This window comes from Branchiostoma lanceolatum, chromosome 7, assembly GCF_035083965.1.
Source record: "Branchiostoma lanceolatum isolate klBraLanc5 chromosome 7, klBraLanc5.hap2, whole genome shotgun sequence".
NCBI lineage: Eukaryota > Metazoa > Chordata > Leptocardii > Amphioxiformes > Branchiostomatidae > Branchiostoma > Branchiostoma lanceolatum.
In genome coordinates this window covers 12,393,731-12,410,815 of record NC_089728.1, presented here as the reverse complement: position 1 = coordinate 12,410,815, position 17,085 = coordinate 12,393,731, and the positions used below count along the sequence as shown (strand labels likewise).

Sequence of the window (17,085 nt, the reverse complement as noted above, 5' to 3'; positions counted from 1 at the left end):
ACCCCTTCAATTTTTGATAGTAATTTTTATATACCTGATGGTTATAACCTCCTTGCATGTTACGTTACCTGGTTCATTTTTCATGGAGATAATTATTCAACCCCCCTTGCATTTTGGACATTTTGACAAATTGAGGAACATTCATTACAACTGCAGAATATTACTGTTCAAAACAGCAATACATGATCAAAAACGCGATGGAAAATACCACGTGACTGTGTTGATAATCCAGGTTATTGTCTGCCAGGCAGGAGAAAGGTTTCATTGATTTCGAGGAACAGGCAATAAAGTTTTCTTCCACTTGTCGCGTAAGCAGGTGAAAGGTCATGACCTCCGTGACACAGCAAGATGGCGGGTGGTTTGTACTGTGGTGTAGCTGTGCGACTCGGGAGCAGGTTTACGGGCCTTGCAGCTGCCCAGGTCAGTTTGACTGGTCCGTACGGGGCAGGGAGTGTGTGTTGGGATATCCTAGGTTCGGTAAAGTAGCTTGGTTGCTGAGCGAGCGAGCGGTTTACATGTGAAACGTGCCTATTTTCCGGGGGAGGGGGAGAGGCGGGGTTGGTTGCTAACTTGCTACTGTGCCCTACTGACCGAGTAGAGCTAGAGGCAAGTAGAGGTGATATGTAGGGCAGAGTTTGCACCTGGAGTACATGTATGGGGTTCTTTGGGAGGTGAACAAGAACAGTAAAAGTCTCATCGTTTCAAATTTTAGACCATGGGAAGACCAGGTACCTTCGAAGGGAGGTACGCACTACGTACATGTAAGTTACTAGTATAATTTGAAATGTTGGTTTCATCAGTCTGTGAATATTATGGCACGAACTTGTATGATGTTTAGCAGAGAGTCTTCTTTATTTTGAAGTTTTTCCCTTGATTTATTACCTGGAAAATATGCCAATTGATTTCGGTTTGTTCCCTGATTTGACCCCTTCATTTTTTTAAATTTTAATGTACCATGGTTAGAACCTCCTTGCAATTGTAACGTTACCTGGTTCTTTTTTAATACCACAACTTTAATCAACCGCAAATGCTTACATTGAATATTTTGGCACCACCAGTAGACTCTGTGGCTCCTGTGGTAGCTTTTGAGAACCAAGAAATTTGATTCATTTGACCTTTGATAATAGTGCACACCATGCGATGATGACACCTTTGTTTGAAGACAAATAAGAACTGTCACGCTGCACCTCCACAGTGCCAGGCCAGATTTTCCACCTCAGCTCAGAGAACAGCCGACCGTCCTGATGTGTCCAAGTTCTTCCCGGCGCTCTGCGACCCCATGCTGCCCCCGGGGACGTTTAAAGGGAAGGTCGCGTTCATCACCGGTGGTGGAACCGGCCTCGGGAAGGGGATGGCGACCATCTTGTCTTCCCTGGGGGCAAAGGTTGCCATATCCAGTAGGTCAGTAACAGTCTTGTTCCCAGGGCAGTTTGGCAGGGCCCAGGCAAGTGGGAAGAAAAAAAGTCATGTGTAATGGATAGCACGCCAAACCTACGTACATTTGGGTCCTACAAGACAAGGTTATACGAGGTAGCAGACTCCAACCTCTTTTAAACATCCTCAGTGCTTGCTACATGTGTGTTATGCTTGTTGTAGCTTTGATTGTATCTGTTTGTTATCATCGATACATCATTCCAGGGTGCCGTTCACTCAAAATATGTTTATATCTCGACTGACGCCTGTAGGAAGCTGGAGGTGTTGCAGAAGACGGCTGACGAGATATCGGGACAGACCGGGAACGCAGTGCTGCCCCTTCAGGCTGACGTGAGAGACCCAGCGGCCGTGACATCTGCGGTTGATGCACTGGTTGCGGAGTTCGGTCTGCCACACGTGGTCATCAACAACGCAGCAGGAAACTTCATCTCACCAACAGAAAGGTGTTTTTTTTACACAGTATTTGAACAAAAGTAATGACAACGCACTAAATATATGAAAATTTACAGAAATCCTTGAATATCAACATTTTTAAAATGTTGTTTCCTTCTTGTTTTCATTCAGATTGTCAACGAATGCTTGGAAAACCATCATTGACATTGTACTAAATGGTACAGCCTATATCACCCTGGATGTCGGCAAGCGACTTATTCAAGCAAACCAAGGTAGCATTAAAACCCAGATAACCATTATATATACGAAAGACTTTGTAAGTATTGCAATACGAATGCCGTGGAAGACGAAATACACTTTATTTCAAACTGTTCATTTCATGATATTGCACGAAATGAGTTGTCTATTCAGACCACTAAAATCTATCCGAACTTCTCTAAGCTTACAGACAAAAAAAAGACCATTCTTCTTTTAACTACCAAAACCCCACAAATTATAGAAAAGGTGGGACATTACGTCTTCCGTGGATTACAAAAGAGAAGTCAAACCCTTCACTAGTCACTAGTTATAGACAAGTACTTTTGTATAGTCTAGTCTAGGATCTTTTATATTAATTTTGTACCCTGTTCTTTTATGTATGTTGTTTGCAATTAGCCTACGGGCAGGAATTTGCAATAAACTTATTATTATTATAAAATTTTAGTTACCGACATGTACATTGCTTTACTGATATAAGAAGTACTATCTGTTATTGGAAGGTTTCTATATTTTGCATGTCGTACTGTAGCCGTGAAATGAGTTGAGTCTGGTACCATCCTCTCTACAGGGGCGGCTTTCCTGTCCATCCTTGCCACGTACACGCAGCATGGTTCAGGGTTTGTGGTGCCCAGTGCTGCAGCCAAGGCTGGGGTGGAGGCCCTCACACAGTAAGACCCTGCTATTTCTGATGTCAGCCTTCACTAATCTATGCTACCATGTACTGGATATAGTACATGTTCTTAAAGCATGGGGTTTGCACCCTTCCTCAAATCTGAGTGGTGCAGGTAATATTTGCCAACTGCAGATGATATTGAAAGTTACCAGCACCAGTACTAGTGCAGGTATGTAGACTTGGTAGTCCAGTGTTGACTTGGCTGTACTTTTCCACCCTCTTCTCAGGTCCCTGTCCTCAGAGTGGGGCCGTTACGGCATGAGGTTTAACGCCATCGCACCAGGACCAATCAAGACCAAGGTAAGTGGATATCATCCCATTGCTTGTAAAAACTTGTTTGGATGTACTTTTATTTACATGGGATTTGCTTCTGTTAAGATTCCCCAACGTCATGTATGATACCATGACAATTAAGGAAAGTGGGATAACAAAAGACAAGTGTGATAAGATTTCAGGTAGTCAACACTCAACAGCCTTCTCCTTTTCCCTGGGAACAACAGACGATAAATCATGTAGTGAGAGTGAAAAGTGAATGTCCCATGTGTCCTGTATCCACAGGGTGCCTTTGACCGGCTGGATCCATCAGGGCGGTTTGAGAAGGCCTTCATGTCCCGGATCCCAAGTGGGCGGCTGGGGCAGGTGGGAGAGTTAAGTAACCTCGCTGCCTACATGGTCAGCGACTATGCCAGCTGGATGTCAGGAGAGGTATGCACACGCTTTGTTTATAGAACATAGTCTGTAGACCATGTCGTGGTGTAACCCAACAGTTCTGTGCCTGAGGTCTACCTTTTTTGAGTCATCACTCAACCCTTCTCCACAAGTATGGCAGATTCTTAATGAATAGAAGTGACTAGACAATAAGCAAGCCACCCTGGCTAAGGAAGGAAGAAATTAAATACATGTACTTTATTTATTAATTATTATCAGATAAATGAATTGAAAGAATAGGCTAGAAGATTGAAAAAAGGAACTTTGAGATCAGTTTTATTGTTGCCCTGTTATTAGTGCCTGTTTTGTACATTTCCATTAATAACTGAGTCTTGGTCATGTTTCTGCAGGTTGTGACGTTTGACGGAGGAGAGCTTCCAAATGCAGCAGGGATGTTTAACGATCTCCGAAGAGTAAGTTACTGTCATCACATAGAAATTGCATCAGCAATATGTACATTTTTGGTCCTCATTCAGAACAATACATGTAGCTTAGACCATGTTACACAACTTCCAGTGTCAATTTATTTGTTTTTTGGATTTAAAAAGTAATGCTGCACTGGAATATCAACATAGTCTGAGAAGAAAGTCCACACAGTTAAGGTAGTAAATGTAATAAAATGCAAGTTTTCCTCCCAGCCCTCTGTTTTCATGTGGCTTCTTGACAAATTTTTACCTTAAAATGTCTGAGAACCAAGGAAATAAGATGGTGTGGCCTAAACAATCTCTTGTTCCTCCCCCTTCCAGGTGTCTAATGAGGAGTGGGACATGATGGAGAAGATGATCAGGTCAACAAAAGGGTCTTAGATGCAGAAATGATCAAGTCATGACTGATCATGTGCAGTCAGTATATTGACTACAGCCACCAGCAAATAGAGTTCTTTCTGATGAAGTATATTTATATAACAGTTATAGGAGTCACAGGATAACAGTTTGAATTGCTGGCATAAATAAAAACACACCATGGCCTGTAAGTTCTTGTGTTCTTTTTTTTATTTACAAAAATATAATGTGTCCCACGAAGAGTTAGGCTTCCATTCTTCCCATTGATACTGATGTACTTAGGTCGTCGTAGATCCTTGTCAATGGTCAGTTTTGTCACTAACTTCCTGGAAATCCAATGATGCCTTAAGGAGGAATGCTGATCTTCACTCCAGCCTGGCTCTTTTGGCAGCAAGTTCTCTTTCCTAGTTATAAAAGAAATGTAATAAGAAAAGATGAGCAAGGAAAAAAAAGGACAAAGAATCCTTCACTTATTTTTTTTAGAACTAAATCCCACAGTATGATAAAATGTAATAAAAAAATCAAACCTAAATGTACGAAATTCTGTTAGATTATACAGCTACAAATCAATTTGTCAGAGAAGAAAGTTACTCACCGTTCCATATTCATAGTAATGTGGTGCTAACTCGTACAGCCAGCTTGGGTCGATCTGCAGATGGGGATATCATTAGAAGTCTTCAAGTAACAAATGAGATTAAGATTCATATTGATAACTATAGGCTTTGGTATATCATAGAAACAGAGTCTGAGGTAAATTCTGTACTGTAACACACAGTTTAAGGGAGAGCATGGTTATTCAACTGTTCCTCCCAGCCCTTGTTTTGTTTTTACAAATAATCTAGGAAAACAAAGGAAAGAAAGGGGTGTGGCTTCCTAGAAAAGTCTTAAGTCAGACAACAGATGATTGGCATCTGTCACTCACCACAGTGACGTCTCTCATGAACTGTTTGGACGTGTGCAGAACCTCGTTAAACACGACCCAGCCTGGAGGCTTTTCTCTGTACAGACAGGAGTTGGGGTGGATGTGGAGCTCGTGGTCATCTCGCACTGTCCTGTCAACAGCAAATAGAACTGTGTCTCAATCAGGTAGTAGAAGCTTGGTTAAGGGGTCAGTAACCCCACCTCTGGATCTACAAGGTCTTCAACCAGTTTTAATATGTAAACGACCACACACTGTGGTGTACCCATTCTCATTTCAAGGATTGTACGTGGTGGGCTCTTAAACATGCTCAAGGTGCAGCTTTCCTCAAACATATATGAGACCTACATCTAGGGCATGCAGTCCTGATATGGCTCACCTGTAGACACCAGTGGGGTGGAACCTGGCAGCATTAGCAAAGAACCCTGCCACAATACATCGACAGATGGGGTCAACATCACCTGCAAACAAAGCAAGAAGTTTGTTTTTAGGGAAATCATTTTCTTTTGGATGATTGCAAATTGGAAAAATCGTTCTTAAATGTGAACTCTGAAGCGCAGTGACCTCCAGGACAAAAACTTTTGACGTTTCCTCACCTTCAGACGAGTTCATGGGAACATCAAACTTCAGCAGCAGTTTTCTCAGCTGTTCCCGAATCATCGTCGCTCTCACTAGTCCTGACCGGCAGGTAAGAAATCATGAAAGAGTTCAACTTCCTCCAGCACATCTGAAGTTGACAAATTTTAGACCAGACAAATAGTGTGCAAAGTTTAGGTGTAATAGGGCATTCAATGTGATACACAACCACCCATTGCCACATGCCTACAAAGCCGAATTGCAGATATTCAGGTTGAACAATACACAATGAAATATAGCTAAGTTAATGCAAGTAGAGTCTTCCTCACCTTTATAATGCAGAAAATGCTGCTGGCACCATTTGGAACTCTTGTTATTCTGTGAAGATGAAAGCAAAGCTTCAGTTCGTTGAAGAGCACACCATACTCTCTGGAGTGGATCTGCCTGGCCTTACACAGCTTGTACTTCGAACAAGTTGCTTACCAGTTGTGTGGTACAAATAAAAGGAAAGCCAAACTGTTACCTTGATGAAGGCCTCGTAGACATTCAGCATAGTAACCAAGTCCCCCTCCTCCACAGCAAACTTGTGGTGAGCTCTTAGCTGTACAGGGCACCAGAAAAACAGAATAAAACCCAATTTTCATCACCAGCACTGACATTTCAATAGCTGCTATGCTACTGACGTCAACTGTGGAAAACACAAAAGTCAACAAATTCTGATTCTGTGTAATTGTCTGGACTAGCAAGTACTCTACTTCTTGGCTAAAATTTGCACATTTTGGTTCCAGCTGTACCATCTACATCTGATATATTTCCAGCACTTACAGCTTCCATTTTCCGGTTAGAAGGGTGGACAAAGATGTTCTGGACTTGCAGCACGGCAGCAATTGTGAGAATTTCCTCAGAGCATCCAAACTTTCCTGGATAAGAAAACATCACATTGTCAGTATGCAATACCCCATACATCATCACAGCTTTTGATGTCTTAAATTTGCTACTTGTTACGGTGTCGAGATAAATCTGGAAGTGTAACAATTCTTTAAGCTATTTTCTACCCAAAAATAACCTGGGAATGGTGACATTTTGTTATGGTTTCACATTTTGTCCTCCTCATAAACAAAACACTAGTTTCAGCACCATGGACATGTTAACATTAGTTTATGCATAATACAAAGGCCTCATGAGTGATCATGACATTTTCTTCATTGTGATAGTGCCAGTACTGAAAAAAATAAAGTGCACACAAACACATACAGTATGAAAAACAATACTTCACTCCCTTTGTGGTGAAGTAATCATGATCAGTGCAGCACTTCAACGTAACCAGATACAAATGACCTTTTTAATGCATTACCTGACTCAAGTAGTATTTTGGCAAACATGGGGCTGAGAGGGAACTCCGCCATGTTGGATCCGAGTGGTCGTGTTAGCTCACCATCCTTGTCTAACGCTGCAACAAAATGAAATAACAGCTGCCATGAGGCCTGTCTGTCAGATGATGACAAATAAACCAGTCTATCTATCTATCTAGATGAATTGATCATTCAATTTTGCAACTGGGAAAACCCAAATGTCCCAGACAATACTTCAGGTTGCATTTCACTTATAAAACCTTTCCTGTGGCATCTACATACCTCCAAGAGCATTCAGGACCTCCAATCCTCTGATAACAATCTGAGCAGGGGGAGACTGAAACAGGGAAATAATGTATATATGTCAGAATTTGGGGGTTTATGTTTATACTGGTACATACATTTGTATTATCTTATGCATCCTGAATGATGCATGTATAAAATGTAATTATTTTTATCCAAGTTAGAAAAGAATTTAAACAGGCAAATTCAAGACACGAATATGGCATGGCCCATTAAGGTAACAACAGAAAGCTGCTTGACTCACAGAGAGAAAGTTGAACCTGAGGATATTACTGATGCCCAGAGCCTTCAGCTGCAGGATCACAAAGGCAAAGTTGCTCCTGTAGGAAAGAAAACCTGGGATCAGCATGATGACTGAATGTAAAAAGGACTGGGAGGAAAACTTGCATCCGACTACATGCGTAATGACTCTCTAAAATGTATGTATCCAGATTTCTGTTCATGACAAGACATGATTGTTCTCACCTCTGCATTTCTGGGACAGTGTTGGTCTGAAGTTTGTGAAAATCTTCCTCTAAGGAATAAAACAAAGATTCCATCAAATGACAGACACCGTCCATGGACTTATCCAGCTGTAATGTAATAAAAATTAATTTTCTAGTTTGCTCATAAACAGGGTCCTATGATATTGCTACAATAATAAATAAATCAGCCATGCTCACAAAGAGTACAAGAAGTTTAGGTCACTCCAATCTATTTCCTTGTTTGTTGAACATCTCAAAGTGAAAGAGGGCAACATGAAAATGAATGGAAGGAAGGAAAACTTGAATTAACGTAATATTAATGTATAATATTCACTTGAAATTGTGTGTAAAGTACAAAATTTTCCCTCAGGCTGTTTTGGCAACAATTTGTCTACTCTGAGATCCAACAAATCAACTTGGATGCTTTCAAGTTATAATTTAATATCTTAGTAATACCACAAAAAGAAACACAGTCAACAAATACCTGTGTACAGTCTGAAGACCTTGCCTGAGCGAACTCTCCCCGCACGCCCCGCACGCTGGTCTGCTGACGCCTGGGAGACGGGCGTGATGACAAGGGATTCTGGGAACAAAAAATAGGCAACAGTTACAACATCCCGTCGTTACTAAGGTCAAGTAAAGAGTAGACCACTAATTTCAAAGCAAACGTAGGAAATTAAATATAGACATGTATGGAGGAGGTATATTCAGAGGGCAGTGTGTAAGAAAACAGGGCAGCCAGAAAACAATAATTTCCCAAGATTGGGGAGCAAGGGCCATTGGTGTACAATTGTCTGTCTGTGGCCATGTGGGGCATGCTGTAACACATACTAGTAGCTGCCTGGAACAATATCTGAAGCAATGATTGCAAAGGTAGAAATATGACAAAATCATTATTGTCTTACCTACTCCAGACTGGGGGTTGTAGGCCCTTAGCTTCACAAACCCGCTGTCAACAACTGGAAGGAAGCAGTTTTTAAAACATATTATAAGGCTATTATCCTGTTCATGGATTTCTCCATCAACAAATGAATGGATGAAATTACATACTAGAATGTATTTAATGAAGGAATGTAAAAATGAGAGTGAATTGTTCCTGGTATTTCAAGGTTTTGCTACTAACCATACACAATGCCATTGATAGTGATGGAAGCTTCAGCAATGTTTGTGGCAACAACAACCTGTAACAACAGATTTAACACAATTGCTATCTTTATTTTTCTTTCAGACAAACCACATGCAGAAAGAAGACACATCACTTTAAAAGAAACATAAAAAAGAAAGTTAAGTACACCATGAATTCCCCAAAGTAAAACATGAAATTCTCGCCACTCACCTTCCTGGTAGTTTGTGACACTCTTTCAAAGACTTTCAGCTGAAGAAAAAAAGTTATAGAAAAGAGCTCATTAAGTGAAACTCATAAAATTAATACGTTTCTATAAATCACTTAAGAAGGTAATTAAAGGTGGAAGTAGGACTTCAGGATGATGATCTTTGCTCGACAGGGTCTTGTGGAGACACTAGTGTCCCCTCATGCTAGGGTCACATTTCCAATCCGGGGCCCGGCCGGGCATTCTTTGTGAACGAAAATTATGATATAAAAGACAACAAAACCACAAAACGTACGCAAAATTATCTAAGAGCATAGCTTGTGCAAATTTATTGACATACACTTTCATTTTTCATTTCCGCAAACAGCCCGGCAGGGCCCCGGTTAGGAAATGTGACCCTAGCATCACTGAGGATGAACTGAACTGAACAAGGAAGGTCTTACTCCCAGCTTACAGGTATTCATCATGAAGTGCCAAGACGGCCAATCAGTTTTAGGAGCACTTGAAGCATGATAACCAGGCTAACCTGTTCTCCAGGAGGAAGGGCGGCGTACATGGGGAGAACCCTCATCTTCATCCTCTTGTCTCCCTGTCTCCTGCTGGACCGGTTGTACTCACTAACAATGAAAAGTAAGGAAGGAGCAATAAATGTCAGAAATATAATACATATGTCTTCATGGAGAAGGATTTAAATTTGTCCCAACACATTTTTTTTAAGAGTCCATGACTCAACGACAAGTGAACATCTGGAAGTGTTATGTGAGCAACAGGTCCGGGGGGGTTGGAAGTTGTTACGTTGGAGGGACTGCAATTGCATGTATATGATATACTGTACTCACATGAGGTCTGACACCACAGAATCCACCTCTTCCTGCAAAACAGTTCAATACTTTAAGCTTTGATGATGAAGGTACTAGTTATACACAAGTTTTACAAGAGTGCACAATCACTTTGTGTCATGGGTAATCTTAAACATGCTCTAGTCTGCTTACTGTTACCATTAGTACATCGTACCCTTATGTTTCATGGGCAGACTGGGATTTGAACCCCCAACCTTCTGATCTAGAGGCTAGATAGCTAGCTAACGACTTACTAGTACATCACAGACAGATGACTCAGTACTGGCAACTCACTTGTCCTGTAAGGAAGGCTAGAATATCTCCTGCCTTCTCTCCCTCATGGATCTTCACAATGGTGTCCACTGTGGCTTTGGCATAGTCTGGAACTGGGCTGGATACAAGATAATAAATGCAACTACATGTACACGTATGTTATAGTCATTAGGAGGACGACAGGGCAGAGAAATACTAGTAAGTCTAGTAAAATTTTCTAACATGGGACCATTTTTCTAGGAAATGCTTTTTTCTAAGAGACACTTAACTGATGAATGCAACTTTCATCTCTTTTAGTCAGGGGTCAACAATGCCTTTCCATGTCTTAATGTCTACATGTTTCCCTTATCCTTGAGTCACCAGGCTTTTATTCCTTGTAATGTGATGACTGACTGTCTGCACACAATACAAAGAAACAAGCAGAGAGATGTGTGGCACTTGCTGTGATTATGTATTGTACTCTGCTGCTGCAAGGTATGAAAGAATCCATACATGTATAACATTCTGTAACAGTGTAAGTGCCCTAAGAATAACCCATACCTTTCTCTGTAGTAGATACTGACTGGGAAGGCTCTTCCTTCTATGGACAATATATGAGCTGTGTCGAAGCTAGAAAAGAGAATTACTGATGTCTTAAATACAAATTGGCTAACACTGCTGCTTCAAAAGGGAGAGAAAGATCAAAATACCATCATAATAGAAGTCTGCATCAACTAGCTGTAGTACATAACTCTCTTTAATATTGAAGCTTTCAGCTGAACAATCTTACCTTTCCAGATCAGAAACATTCTTGTTGAAGAAATCCCTGAAGGCCTGACAAGAGACAAAACAGAAAATGATGACACCCGGTTTGCAAGAAAGGAAAACAAAATCACTGAGGAAAACTTTTTTTGTCATTCATGAAAATTTGCACATCTCTTCCGGATGATTTCTATCAAAGTGTACCAGCCAATCAAAAAATGAAGAGAAGGAAGCTATTCTGATACCTCTGCATCCAGTGTGGCTGATGAGACAATGATCCGTAAGTCTTCTCTCTTCTTCTGAATCTGTACAGCAGAAAAATAATGATTCAAACATTGATGGTCTGAGAATAAGACAAAATAGAACTAAATTTCAATACAATTTCCTGGTCTTTTCCTCAGACATGTAGAATTTGAACCGAGCAAGGAAACAAAGACAAGCCTACAATACCTTCTTCAGCAGACCAATGATGATGTCAGTGTGCAGGGTTCTCTCATGAGCCTCATCCAACATCAAAATACTGCAAAGTAAAACACACAAGTTGTGTTGCTGTTCAATGTATTAAATGTGTTTAATTTGTTTATTGAAATTCAATTCTTTGTTGTGTTTGATTTGTTGTTATTTACCTGTACTTTCTAAGGAGTGGATCCGCCATCATCTCCCGAACCAACATGCCGTCAGTCATGAACTGTAGGACAACAAAACAACAGGTTCATAACAACAACCTAACATCAGAAACAACACATTTCAGAAGGACACAACAATTTAATTTCTTGGCTCCCATGTAGATGGCACTTTTCATACTCAGTGATACAATATCAACCACCAACACAGATGAACTTTTCTGCTAATATCATGTAAACATGGAAAAGTAGGAAACTCTACCTTGATTTTGGTAGTTTCTGGATCGAAGCGGTTGTCAAACCGTATGGAATAGCCGACCTCGTGACCTAGGACTGCACCCCTCTCTTCTGCCACTCGATTGGCCACCTAATGGGACAACATACAGCTTAGGCCCCTGTTACATACTTGAAATTTTGTTGAAAATTCATGGCACTGCTAGTGACCTGAAATGTCCTGAAGTTTTAATTTGGTGTACCAAGGTTGACACAGAATGGCCGAAACTTATAAGCTTTTGTTGGTCCCGAGCAGCAAAATTATATCCAAGGACAGAATGACGGACACTGTATAGAATTCGAACCCTGAACAAATGTGACTGTGCCTTTAGATTTACTCACCGTGGTACAGGCCACCCTCCTGGGCTGGGTCACTCCAATCACATGACCTTGCACTCCCCACCCAGCCTCCAGCAAGAACTGCACAGCAACAGCAACATTGTCAGATTATAACAATCCCTTTCAGCAACATGATGAATGACTGAACAGCACTTAAAGGACAAAAACCTCCAACTAGGCAGCACAAGTCTCCAAAATTTTGTCGTAGTGCTTACATGCTTGTACAGTAATTGTGGGACAAAGACATCCAAAATCCATTCATTATGTTCAAATCCTAACAAACTGCAAAGTGACAAACAAGGCATACCTGTGGGATCTGTGTGCTCTTGCCGCAGCCCGTCTCCCCGACAATCACCACCGTCTGGTACCGCTCCACCAGGTACAGGATCTGGTTACGGTACTGGGGGAGGGAGGGAGGAAGGAACAGAGAAATGAACAAAGAAGGAACAAATAAATGGATAAGTAAATGAATGATTGTAAAAATTATCTAATTATCTAGACAATACGTTTATGAATGTTAAACATCCAGGTAAGCAAATAGAGTGGTACAATTTAAACATTACTACTGGACAAAAGATAAAACTCGGGCGTTTCGGGCGTCCATCCGACTGCCTTTTTTTTTATAAGTCAAAAGGCAGTCGGATGGACGCCCGAAACGTCCGAGTTTTATCTTTTGTCCAGTAGTAATGTTTATATTGTACCACTCTATCTAGACAATAATTTCCCAGCCTTACCCTGAAGACGGGAAGTCTCTGTCTCTGCTGCTGGATGGACAGCGAGGCGTTGGGGTTGTACACGACAGCTTCCCCGCTCCCCTCACTCACCTCTTCTCTCTCCTCATGCACACCTGGGGCTTCAGTGCCTGCACAGGTGAGGAAACAATAATTCATTTTCTATTTGTTTAAAAGCATTAGGAAGTTAAATATGTCTTTTGCACAAAACTTAGTGTGTTCGGCATATTTGGTCTTCTTTGCTTTGATTTGAAGTATGCAAGCACGTTTTATATCAAAGAATTTTGCAGCTACACCAATTAACCAAGGGACAGTGTCATGAGTGTGGGAGGTCTCAAAGAATCCTATCTCTCATCAGTTACCTTTAGACCACATACAGACTTACCAGGTTTCCAAAACTTGGGAACAAACTTGGCCATGGTGGATCTGTCAGGCGCTGACTGAGTTGTACCACCGCAAGTTGATGAAGTCACAGCAACCTCAGCAAGGTAGGAACACTTGCAGTCCACACACCTGTAATTGGACTTCAGAGTCAGCCGCCAATATACTAGTACGTTACAGGCACACAATATGGTTTATATAGGTTAGCTAAATTAAAATTCTATGATTTATTATTTCGGTGAGTGTCGTTTACACACCATAATTTGATTTTGCACTTGTCAACCAGGCAGAATGTTAAACTTTTCGTCAGATTGAAGGACAGTACAGATGGGCAGCTACAGTACCTTCCAAAACAGTCGTTTGCAAACCCTGAAGCATCTTTGACTAAAGGTGCATTCTATATATGCACTCTACTCTATATGAAGCTATAGCTAGCCTGCGCCCCCCTCCCCATCAGAAGAAAGTAGGCAGATATCACTTGCGCTGGCTAGGTTACGATAGAGAGGAGGTTATCACTGAGGCACTGATATTGTTGTCTTACAAATATTACAAAGATAATTTTCCCTAGACGAACGGTTGTTTGTGAACACCTAAACAAACAACAAGTAAACAACTCACGTTTACATCAGGGCGCCGCCATGTTGTTGTGCGTTGCATCATGGGAGCAGTGTTCAGTTTCAAAAATAATTTGAAAGATGGCGGAAAGTTGAAGAAGGCAAGCAGCTTCAGACAGACAAAACTCACGCTTGCTGCAAGTTCACTTCTGCTTGTAGCAATCAGTCCCAATTGAAGGTTTTGTAAAGTTGCTGGAAGTAAGTATGGCTGAGTTTCCGGCAGAATTGGACGATCTGCGGTACGAAAACCAACTTCTGATCAAGAAGCTGCGGAATCGCCAAGCTGCCGTCAAGGAGTCTCTAAAACTCGTCAAGGCATCTTCTGTGAGTCAGAAACGTCCAAGAGACACTTACAAGGTGCCAGTAGACAAGACGGGAGACATCCTAGACATCAAGGATGTGGAGAACCTTCCCAAGGAGGCGCGAAGTCCTGACCACAAGAAGACCAGGGTAGTCGGTGACCCTTCAGGAGTTGGGCGGGGAGCAGCAGTCGCTAGGCAACCAGCCAGGCTGAGGGTCCGGACTCCAAAGAAGGTGACTTTTGTGGATGAAATCTCCAGACCAGAAGGAGAACTTCAAGACACTGTACAAGGAGTGGAAAGGCTGCCAAGGTTTCAGTCAACCCCTTTAAGAAAGGAGTCAGGAAAGGTCTCAGCAGCTGTGACTCAAGAAGGTGATGATGATGCCACCTTCCCTACAGGTGAGTCACACAGACACCTGCCGGCAGAACACCTGGCAGACCAACAGCCACACACCCCTCATCTTTATGATGAAGGAAACGACCAAAGAGCCAATGTGATGGTTAAGGAGCCCCCCATCCTCAGAACACCTGTGAAGAGGAGGACCATGGTTGGAGGAGGCAGTAACCATAGTAACCAGTCAGCCATGACAGTGGGGGAGCTGCAGGCCAAGGGGCGGGAGGATGACCAGCCTCTGCTGGGCTATGATTGGATCGCTGGGCTGCTTGATAACGATGCTTCCTCGTTGGACCGCTCTGAGGGGTTCTTTGAGGAACTGCGTGAATTCCGGCGGGTGAACAGGGAGGAGTGTGAGCACAAAGCACACCTGGAGGTCAAGACATCACAGGTGAGTTTGTACCTACAGGACTGAAGTTATTGAAGTACACTCTTTTTTTCTGCAAATGCTGCAAAAACAAATGAACAATCTGTAACCTTTGACTTTTTTCCCTCCTCAGTTCAGCCGACACAAGTCTCCGCTAACCCCTGCAGGAGCCTCGGATGACACCCACAACTGTGTCCACAGCTACAGACTAAACTCCAGGCTCTTCCCAACCCCCATGCACAGCAACTTTGCTGGCGACAGTGAATGTGCCATCTGCAAGTAGGTCATGTTGTTCACACTATTGGGTACAATTAACTTTAGTTTGATTTTATGTTGTTGCTTGTAGTTTACCAAACTGATGGAAAACTTCTTGAACCATCAATTTTGCAAAGGCATTGATTACATGTAACACTTCCCCTGCTCACATGAGATGCATTTCCATGTTGCTTCTCACAATCTCAGGTCCACAAGAAGCGGTGAGGAGACGTCGGAATCTCCCGCTTATGTCCGCGTCAGCGTCCCTCGATCGTCCCTGGTGAACTCCCTCCGAGTTAAACCTCACCGACGACGCAGCTTCGACCCCTCAGACACCGTCGGCCTGTCGGGACACACCCTTGCCGGGTGGCAGAACTCCTGTCCTTCCACCATCCCCGCCGCTTCCAACTTGGACCTGAAGAGCTCTGTACGCTTCCAGCCAGGAGTAAGCTCTACAGCGCCAAGTGTGTCTGTTAACACGAGCATGGCAACCAGAACTGGCCCGGCTGCCACTGCCAGCAGGACCAGAGAACTGCTGAACACATCCCACGCCATGAGATATAGCCTACAGGTGCTGGAACAGGAGAGGACCAAACACAAACCAGCACACTCCACAAACTACCCTGCTCTGTAAACACTGTTTGTGCAGATCCCATGTCCATCATTACATTAAATTTTTTATTGGAAGAGATCCAGGAAGATGATGGGGCATATAAAAAACTTTTTTCTTCAACCTTTGAACTTTTGTTGTCAGAATAATTCAGCTGAACAATTGTATGTTTAATCATAGACTTACTCCTTCCAAGTTGTACTGGGAAAGGAAGTGAAATGTCAATTAATGTATACCAAATACTGTAGATCCCATCTGTGAAACTGCCCTCAAGGAAATGCACATAATTTTTATCATCATATCCGTTTAATAAAACAAGTTGTATCATCAGATTGTATTTGGAGTCTGTATTTCTGACTGATTTTGATGACTGCTTCACTTTACTTTGATAAAAACTGGGGTTAACACAACATTTTGTTGGATTATTTATAAGCGGCTGATTTTTTTTCATTACAAAATATTCCAACAGTCAATTGCATCAATGTAGACTACAGTGTTTTTTTTTCCAATACTATGCCAATAAGCATGTAGCTATCGTTAATTTCGGCCATTTAAAGGTATACAGTGGGCCAAAATTTGATGGAACGAAAGGAGGGGAAAACAGTTGTCGAACTGTAAAAGCGCCACCAAGCGATCAGTATCTAAACTGCACATTTTGTATCCACAGCAGCGGCCGTTTCAACACAGGGCGATTATGCAGGAATACAAGTCATAGAGGAATTAAGTCGACTTTTTACCATAATGCTATAACATTAATGACTTCCCAAAACCTCTAAACAAATACAAGTGTCAGGGCGCGTCTTGTTTTACGTAAGCTTAGGTATATATGGGTATAATTTCCGGTTATTGCCATGATCTCCCATATGGTCTAGTGGTTAGGATTTGGCGCTCTCACCGCCAAGGCCCGGGTTCGATTCCCGGTGTGGGAAGCAATCTTTTTTAACTGAGAATTTGTTTTATTTTGCTTTTATACCAATATTAATGCTTAAAATTCATAACGGATAGTCTATTAACTCGTTTATTTCTGTTATTAAACAAAAAATGTTTATAGGTTGACGCTGCCGTGAACATTGTGAGCGCCATGTGATTCTCTGTCTTTACGTCGAACATTGGTCGTACACACCTACGTCCAGACGATTTCAGACTGGTAG

General features: G+C 42.0%; 3 protein-coding genes and 1 non-coding gene across 4 annotated transcripts; 3 read left to right on the top strand and 1 right to left on the bottom strand.

Annotated features, from left to right (window-relative positions):
- The first annotated feature begins 288 nt into the window (after positions 1–288).
- LOC136439379 (2,4-dienoyl-CoA reductase [(3E)-enoyl-CoA-producing], mitochondrial-like) lies at positions 289–4,439 on the top strand. Its single transcript, XM_066434785.1, has 9 exons — positions 289–420; positions 1,196–1,401; positions 1,686–1,877; positions 1,999–2,099; positions 2,654–2,753; positions 2,986–3,058; positions 3,317–3,463; positions 3,817–3,879; positions 4,213–4,439. Exons 1-9 carry the CDS (start codon positions 349–351, stop codon positions 4,270–4,272), a joined length of 1,014 nt encoding a protein of 337 aa, XP_066290882.1. The 5' UTR covers positions 289–348; the 3' UTR covers positions 4,273–4,439.
- Positions 3,726–14,117, bottom strand: LOC136439376 (probable ATP-dependent RNA helicase DHX35). Its single transcript, XM_066434782.1, has 30 exons — positions 14,012–14,117; positions 13,398–13,525; positions 13,016–13,143; positions 12,589–12,681; positions 12,285–12,362; positions 11,932–12,036; positions 11,673–11,734; positions 11,497–11,566; positions 11,292–11,351; positions 11,075–11,118; positions 10,846–10,914; positions 10,327–10,423; positions 10,033–10,064; positions 9,720–9,810; positions 9,199–9,237; positions 8,986–9,043; positions 8,768–8,821; positions 8,347–8,445; positions 7,864–7,912; positions 7,643–7,718; positions 7,378–7,432; positions 7,098–7,193; positions 6,569–6,663; positions 6,267–6,344; positions 6,073–6,121; positions 5,764–5,844; positions 5,547–5,628; positions 5,171–5,300; positions 4,844–4,897; positions 3,726–4,652 (listed from the first exon to the last, which is right to left on the bottom strand). Exons 2-30 carry the CDS (start codon positions 13,429–13,431, stop codon positions 4,614–4,616), a joined length of 2,097 nt encoding a protein of 698 aa, XP_066290879.1. The 5' UTR covers positions 13,432–13,525; positions 14,012–14,117; the 3' UTR covers positions 3,726–4,613.
- A 94-nt stretch (positions 14,118–14,211) lies between these two features.
- LOC136439378 (uncharacterized) lies at positions 14,212–16,271 on the top strand. The gene is made up of 3 exons (XM_066434784.1): positions 14,212–15,093; positions 15,203–15,348; positions 15,532–16,271. Exons 1-3 carry the CDS (start codon positions 14,212–14,214, stop codon positions 15,956–15,958), a joined length of 1,455 nt encoding a protein of 484 aa, XP_066290881.1. The 3' UTR covers positions 15,959–16,271.
- A 520-nt stretch (positions 16,272–16,791) lies between these two features.
- On the top strand, positions 16,792–16,863 carry Trnae-cuc (transfer RNA glutamic acid (anticodon CUC)). Its single transcript has one exon. It is a non-coding gene; the product is annotated as a tRNA-Glu (tRNA).
- The last annotated feature ends 222 nt before the right edge of the window (positions 16,864–17,085 follow it).

Bases quoted from the DNA above. Each gene is read 5' to 3' on its own strand.
- LOC136439379 (XM_066434785.1), top strand. From the start codon at position 349: ATGGCGGGTGGTTTGTACTGTGGTGTAGCTGTGCGACTCGGGAGCAGG. The intron at 1,878-1,998 runs GTGTTTTTTTTA...GTTTTCATTCAG, and splicing joins TTCATCTCACCAACAGAAAG to ATTGTCAACGAATGCTTGGA. The intron at 2,100-2,653 runs GTAGCATTAAAA...TCCTCTCTACAG, and splicing joins ACTTATTCAAGCAAACCAAG to GGGCGGCTTTCCTGTCCATC.
- LOC136439376 (XM_066434782.1), bottom strand. From the start codon at position 13,431: ATGGCCAAGTTTGTTCCCAAGTTTTGGAAACCTG. The intron at 7,719-7,863 runs GTGAGAACAATC...TCTTTCCTACAG, and splicing joins ACTGTCCCAGAAATGCAGAG to GAGCAACTTTGCCTTTGTGA. The intron at 5,629-5,763 runs GTGAGGAAACGT...CTTTGTTTGCAG, and splicing joins TCCCATGAACTCGTCTGAAG to GTGATGTTGACCCCATCTGT.
- LOC136439378 (XM_066434784.1), top strand. From the start codon at position 14,212: ATGGCTGAGTTTCCGGCAGAATTGGACGATCTGCGGTACGAAAACCAA. The intron at 15,094-15,202 runs GTGAGTTTGTAC...TTCCCTCCTCAG, and splicing joins TGGAGGTCAAGACATCACAG to TTCAGCCGACACAAGTCTCC. The intron at 15,349-15,531 runs GTAGGTCATGTT...TCACAATCTCAG, and splicing joins AGTGAATGTGCCATCTGCAA to GTCCACAAGAAGCGGTGAGG.